Source organism: Apium graveolens, unplaced genomic scaffold (assembly GCF_009905375.1).
Source record: "Apium graveolens cultivar Ventura unplaced genomic scaffold, ASM990537v1 ctg1716, whole genome shotgun sequence".
NCBI classification, from domain to species: domain Eukaryota; kingdom Viridiplantae; phylum Streptophyta; class Magnoliopsida; order Apiales; family Apiaceae; genus Apium; species Apium graveolens.
The window spans coordinates 103,759-111,029 of NW_027417360.1; the positions used below are offsets into that span (position 1 = coordinate 103,759).

Consider the following 7,271-nt stretch of genomic DNA (forward strand, 5'->3'; position numbering starts at 1 on the left):
AATAATGCTAATTTTGTGAGTGAAGATAAAGATCAAGAAGATGATACATTATTGCTTGTTTCACATGGAGGAGATCGTGAAGATATCTGGTACATCGACAGTGACGCAAGCAAACACTTGACAGGTAACAAAAATTTGTTTTCTAAATTATATAAAAATAAATATGGAGAAGTCAAAGTCGGTGATAGAAAATCATACCAAATTAGTGGTACTGGTGAAATAAAATTTAAAACAAAATAAGGGAAGGTTGAAAGGATGTCAGAAGTTTATTTTGTTCCCGACTTAAGAAACAATTTACTCATTGCGGGGCATCTTTTAAAAAAGGGTATGATATTTATTTTCATGATATGGCTTGTTACTTGTCAAGAAAAAATCAAGTTATTGTCAAAGTTAAAATCAGTTCAAACAACCTCTTCTCACACACACTGCACAATCAAGATATGTCTTGTTTTGCTGGCATTGACAAAAGAACTTCCAAGTTATGGCATGATAGATATGGTCACATAAACTATGGAAACTTGGAGATACTTTCAAAAAAAAGGATGGTGATTGGACTGCCAAAAATTGATCATCTTGATGACGTGTATGAGACGTGTCAGTTTGGGAAGCAACATCAAACTTCTTTTCCATCCCAGTCCACTTAGAGAGAAAAAGGCCATTACAACTCATTCATTCTGATCTTTGTGGCCCGATGTCGGTTTCATCTTTAGGAGATAATCGTTATTTTATCTCTTTTATTGATGATTATTCACGTAAAGTCTGGGTATATTGTCTCAAAGAGAAATCAGAAGCTTTCAGGAAGTTCAAAGATTTTAAAGTAAAAGTTGAAAATTTTACTGGATTAAAAATAAACACCTTACGAACTGATCGTGGAGGTGAGTATATTTCAAATGAGTTTGAAAATTTTTGTAAAGATAATGACATCAGACATGAACTGACAGCTAGATACACACCTCAACAAAACGGTGTGTGTGAGAGAAAAAATAGGACAATCATGGAGATGACACGATGTCTTCTCAAAAGAAAGAATTTATCCCAGAATTTTTGGGCAGAAGCAGTTTCTTGTGCAGTCTATCTTGTCAACAGATCACCAACAAAGATTTTAAAAAATTGCACGCCACATGAAGCATGGTATGGGAAAAGACCAAATGTTTATCATTTAAAAGTTTCTGGATGTGTTGCTTTCTCTCATATTCCAGGTGCTATGAGAAGTAAGTTAGATGACAAATCAGAAAAATGTATTTTTACTAGATACAGTGAGAGAAGTAAAGCATACGGGCTGTATAATCCGGTAACAAAGAAAGTGGTGATAAGTCAAGATGTACGTTTTGATGAAAATTCTGCATTTGATGATGTGGAAGTTGAAAGAGAAAAGTATCCAATCTATGTGCCTGAAAATGATGGAGAAACACCTGAAAGTATGGGAAGTAATAATGATCAACTAGATAGCCCAATAAAAAATGAAAAGTCTTCAAGAATTGTACGAGGTGACCGATGAAGTTGAACAAAATGAAGCTATGTTCTTTGCTTTCTGTGCAGGGGAAGATCCTATTTCTTTTGACAAAGCAAATCAGAGTGAAATTTGGAGAAAGGCCATGAAGGAGGAGTTTAACTCCATTCAAGTAAATCAAACCTGGGAGCTTACTGATTTGCCAGCAAATAAAAATTCCATTGAAGTAAAGTGGATATTTAAGACAAAAATGAATCCAGATGGGTCAGTCAACAAGCACAAGGCTCGATTAGTGGCAAAAAGGATATAAGCAAAAAGAAGGAGAAGATTTTACAGAAATTTTTGCTCTCGTTTCGAGACTTGAAATAGTTCGTTTACTAATTTCTCTTGCAGCCCAAAATAAGTGGAAGTTATTTCAAATGGATGTGAAGTCGGCTTTTTTGAATGGTGTTCTTAAGGAAGAAATTTATGTGAATCAACCAGCAGGATTTATCGAGAAAGGAGAAGAAAATAAAGTTTATAAGCTAAAGAAGGTTTTATATGGGCTGAAACAATCACCACGAGCTTGGTATAGTCAGATTAATTCTTATTTGCAGAAATGTGGTTTTCGAAAATGCCCCTATGAGCATACTCTCTACTTCAAATATGACTCTCAAGGGAAATTCATGGTTGTTAGTCTTTATGTTGATGATCTTGTTTTTACTGGAAATGATGTCAAGATGTTGAACGAATTCAAGCACTCAATGATGGCTGAGTTTAAGATGACTGATTTGGGAGAACTTTATCATTTTCTGGGCATCGAAGTTCATCAGTCCACTAGAGGAATATTTATTTCTCAGGAGAGCTATGCGAAGGAAATACTTCAGAAATTCAGGATGAAAAATGCAAATCCGGTTTCTACTCCATGCATCACAGGTTTAAAACTATCTAAAGAGGGGGAAGGTAAACTTGTGAATTCGGCGATGTTCAGGAGCCTTGTTGGGAATTTGATGTATCTAACATCAACAAGACCCAACATCATGTATGCTATTAGTTTAGTGAGCAAATTCATGCAGAAATCCTATTCTAATCATTGGGAGGCTGCCAAGAGAATTTTAAGATATGTTAAAGGGACACTTGATTGTGGAATTTTCTACAAAACTAATGTTCCTGTTAACCTTATTGGCTATACTGATAGTGACTTAGTAGGAAGTACTGATGATAGCCGAAGCACATCTGGTTTTATCTTTCATCTTCGAGGATGTGCAATATCTTGGAGCTCAAAGAAATAAGCAATTGTGGCACTCTCAACTACTGAATTCGAATATATTGCTGCATGTTATGCATGCTACCAATTGATTTGGTTACGTGGAATACTTGAAAGTCTTAATCAGAAGCAAGATAAAGCAACCAGTTTGTTCTGCGATAACAGTTCAACAATCTCAGTCATAAAGGATCCAGTGCTTCATGGCAGGACAAAACATATTCGTATTCGATATCATTTTCTGAGGGAGCTTGTAAATGATGGTGATGTCCAAGTCAAGTATTGCAAAACAGAAGATCAGATGGCAGATATATTCACAAAACCGCTGAATAGACAAGTCTTCAAGAAGCATGTTGAAAGTTTGGGAGTATTGAGCAAATCTAATTTAAGGGAGGCATTGTTACAGTAAATTAATTTGCTCATAAAAAAAAGAATAGAGAAGTGTATTTCAAGATTTTCTAGAAAGATTAAGAGAAGATGAGATTCATGTATTCACCTAGAAAATGCAAGAGTCAGTAAGATTGGTATTAAGATAATTAATGTAAACATTGTATTTGAGTGGTAATTTGGCTATAAATTGCTACCTACCTTGTTGAAAAAATTAAGAAAAATTATGAATGTTTAAGAAAAGTTTTCACAAGTGCTCCTTTCTCCGGTAAAACAGTACCTAATCATATTTTGGTAATCATGTAACCGGCTGGCTTGCCAAGATACATAGTTGAAGCCGATTTGCTAGATTCAAGTCACAATATTTCTCCTACGTTGTTATGTTAACTGATCAATTTCCTGTTTGTTAAGTTTTTTTGTTTATAATGTTCTCGATCGTACGTTATCCAGTGTCACATGATCGTCAGTGTAACTCTTGCACTCTATACATAAGGAATATCCAAAGCTTCCCTTACTCTTATTCTTCTGCAATTATTTATACACATGAAAAATACAAGCGAGAGTTCCACCTTTTCTCCAGTAAAAGAAACATCAAAATTCAAGCATTATGTAGTCTCCTGAAAGGTTGATTTGTAATTATGAACTCTTGTTATGTATACAATACTAATTCAAATTAATTAATATTAAAGATTAAATCATCCATCCCGGCATAACTCCAACAGCGTGTTGCTTGGACGAAACAACGTGCCCTTGTTCAGTTACTGCAGCATTATGACTGCATGTAAATTCATTTGCTGAGGACAAGGATTTCTAATTTTATATAAAGAGATCAACAAAATCGCTGAATTACTTTACTACCAAATTATCAAAGGTGGACATACCGATCGATATGCAATGAATTATTAGATTGTAAAGGCTCAAAAAAATCTTCTGTTTCAGCTGCTGGCTGATTGCTATTGCCTTCTTCTGTTTCCAATGACAATTGCATAGTCTCACACTTTTACCCCCCAATGGCATAAATTGACAAAAACAATTAAAGGTAGAGTCAGCAGTGTTATTATCCCATAATTCAGTTTCTAGTGATTCACTTCTCAAACCAAAAATGAAATTTGAGAGAGCTGTTAATTTAACAACGCTATAGATAACTAATTAAAGTCTATATTTTTAGATTTTGAAAGAATTCACTAATTGACAGAAATAACATTGCATGTACCTTGTTCTGTAAGGCTTTATTCATCTCAACTAGAGCTTTTTCCTGTCCAGTTATAATAATATAAAATTTAGACACGTCCTTAAGACATTTGAAACTGAATGGATAAATTGTCATGTTGGTACCTTTTCTTGAAGATCAGAAATCTGGTGAAGCAGATGTCGAGCCTGCAAATCATACATTAATTCAGTGTTCATAGAAGTGTTTGTTGCTCACAGGCAAACCTTCATCAACATTATTCTTATACTTTGTATTTTGTAGGGTAACAAGTGCAGAGAGTTCCATGAACTTGGGAAAGAGTCTAATAAAGGTAGTAATAAGTAGGCTAATATTTTAAGATATCATAATTAAAATTTCTAAACAACAGTCAGGATGATTATGGATGTACCCTGATGGACCTGACTTGCTTCAAGGTTGAATCCAGTTGGCGTTCCAGCTGATGAAGCTCATTTGTTTCCAACTGTTCCAGGTCTTCCCCCAAAACATGTCTAAATATAAAATGGTCATAGTATAGGTCAGGACTCCACTGAGAACTATTTCTCCATGTTGTGTACAGTGTACTTGACATGTATGTGTTCCATAAACATTTTTCTTTCGCTAATTGTTTTATGGCTTGTATATATATTTCTCATAGTTTTGTTTTTATTTACAGAAAACATGTATATTTGGAAAAAGGTGGGACTGTTTTTAAGAAACAGGAGGGAGAACTAGTATGTTTATAGGTGTTTTATAAACATTTCTTACTATCATTTTTATCAATGCATTAAACTTTTCATATTTTCAAACCTAATTTAATATAGAATTGCACATGTCTTTCTTAGAGCAAGTCCAATGCAATACTATTTTTTATTGATATTGCTATATTATATTATCAAATGTCCAAAAGGGTGTCATACTTAGATGCAAATATGCATCCTTGGTTCTATATTTGAAACCAAGAATGCATATATGCATCATTGACACATCATCTATTACTACACATGGAAGAGAAAAGTTTAAATATTTATTGACTTGTACATCTTAAAGTATCAAAACAATATTAAATTAAATAAAAGTTAAAAAATTTATGGAAATTTGAAACTACCTATGCAACTAGCATTGGAGAGCAAGTTTTATTTTAGAACCAAAATACACTTTTTGATGCTATATTATAGCAATAGCTATAACTATTTTGCATCTCGCATTGGACTTGCTCGGTTCCCCATGGTAACACTATGTAATTAGAGTCGTTACATGTTGAACATATAATATGATCCTGACTGACCATTAAAAGTATGGGCTGTTACAAGAAGATGTTACCTCTGAGTTCGTTTAAGGCTCTCAACTTTTGCTTTAAGCTTCAAATACTCTTGGTACCTACCCTGCAGCTTCATGTGTACTTCGTGACATATTTTCTTATAATATAAATATGAAGATCCGGGATGTACACTTAAAGTCCTGGGCTATTTCAAACGATAATAAACGAGTATTTAATTGATAATATACTTACCTGGGCATTGTTATCGGGCTGACCAGTGGTACTCTCAAGCTGAGCATAGCTATATCTCTGGTATTTCTCCAGTGTCTTGTCCATACTACATAAAGGGCAGTCTAAGTTAAGCCTAACATTAACATCTATTTCAATTTTCAACTCTTTCAATATCATTAAAGATTTAGGTAATAACCAACCATGATATTAATTACATATATATATATATAGCACCTATATTGCCCTCAATAATAGATGGATTTAATTTAGCTGTTATCATTAATGTCCACACAGACACGTACATGTACGGTTTGCACACGAGTATATGACTGAGCTATTGGGTTTAGCTAAAGAATTCGCAACAAGAAAATGGTATGCTAGCTGCATACACTAGTACATGTTTAGCTATATAAGTTTAGAATTTTCATTTCACTTGAAAAAGTTTAATTAGATCATAGCCTCGTAGGACCTTGTAGTCTACAATCCAGCAACACAAAGAGAAAATTTCAAGCAAAGTATATGTGTGTGCACATATATGTAATGTGTGTGTGTGTGTATGCACACACAATTTTATTGGCATAATATATGACAGCTAACTAAATAAGGAAAGAAATATCAACCTGGTACATAAAATGAGCTCATTACATTTAAAAAAGACCTTTTTTTATAAAAATTTACATATACATACTTTTCACTCAAGAAATTTGTTGTTGTATAGATCTGGATTTTAGAGTGGGGAGGGTGATCTGATTAAAAAAACAGTGATACTCATAGATGGATCTGGAGCCCGAGCCCATCCAAACCAGTAGAAAATTAACATAAAATAGATGAAATATACCTAGAGGAGCTAGCGAACTCATAGAGCTTGCCACGAGTGGAGAAGATGATAAGAGCAACTTCAGCATCACAAAGAACAGAGAGTTCGTAAGCTTTCTTTAACAGTCCATTCCTTCTCTTGGCAAAAGTTACCTGCCTATTTATCTTGTTCTCTATCCTCTTCAACACCACCTTTCCTCTTCCCATCTCCTTTACTATATTTTATACTCTAACCTGGATTTTCACTAATTTTTTATCATTTTTTTAGTATCAAAACTAAGTTGCCCCCCCTCTCTCTCCGAATATATTATTATTAAACGTTTCAAGTAAACTTAGGGTAGATGATATGGTTTCTAAATATATTGGCTTACTTGTTTATGATATATTCTGCTTTTGTTGAATTTGGTCTAGGGTAGGAATTGTTCTGTTGTTGGGAGGGTTAATGTTTCAACTCACTTTATCACTTTTCTTTTTCTTTATAACCTGTATGGCTGTTAGAGGTGGCCAAACGGGTGGTTACGCACGCTCCGGCTCGCTAATTTAATCGTATTAAGTCGGCTCATATCGTGCCGAATCAAATTCGGCACGGACCGTAGAAAATAACGGGGCGAGTACGGTTTCAATATTCATAATTCGATAACCGGCACGGCACGGTTCGTTAAATCGGAACGACACTGACTCGGATCGGCAAACCGCA

General features: G+C 34.4%; 1 protein-coding gene across 3 annotated transcripts; it reads right to left on the minus strand.

Moving 5' to 3' along the window:
• Positions 1-3,576: 3,576 nt before the first annotated feature.
• LOC141700050 (agamous-like MADS-box protein MADS2) lies at positions 3,577-7,027 on the minus strand. 3 transcript variants are annotated; one of them, XM_074503825.1, is made up of 8 exons: positions 6,597-7,027; positions 5,780-5,864; positions 5,590-5,657; positions 4,679-4,778; positions 4,416-4,457; positions 4,294-4,335; positions 3,962-4,077; positions 3,577-3,841 (listed from the first exon to the last, which is right to left on the minus strand). In XM_074503825.1, the coding sequence occupies exons 1-8, from the start codon at positions 6,779-6,781 to the stop codon at positions 3,835-3,837; spliced, it is 645 nt and encodes a 214-aa protein (XP_074359926.1). In that variant the 5' UTR covers positions 6,782-7,027; the 3' UTR covers positions 3,577-3,834. The 3 variants fall into 3 exon arrangements, with proteins under 3 accessions (XP_074359926.1, XP_074359924.1, XP_074359925.1); XM_074503823.1 differs by having other exon boundaries at positions 3,577-3,855; positions 6,597-7,026; XM_074503824.1 differs by having other exon boundaries at positions 3,577-3,855; positions 5,590-5,651; positions 6,597-7,025.
• Between the last annotated feature and the right edge of the window lie 244 nt (positions 7,028-7,271).

Bases quoted from the DNA above. Each gene is read 5' to 3' on its own strand.
- LOC141700050 (XM_074503823.1), bottom strand. From the start codon at position 6,781: ATGGGAAGAGGAAAGGTGGTGTTGAAGAGGATAGAGAACAAGATAAAT. The intron at 4,078-4,293 runs GTACATGCAATG...GGGGGGTAAAAG, and splicing joins ATAAAGCCTTACAGAACAAG to TGTGAGACTATGCAATTGTC. The intron at 3,856-3,961 runs GTATGTCCACCT...ATTTACATGCAG, and splicing joins AATTCATTGCATATCGATCG to TCATAATGCTGCAGTAACTG.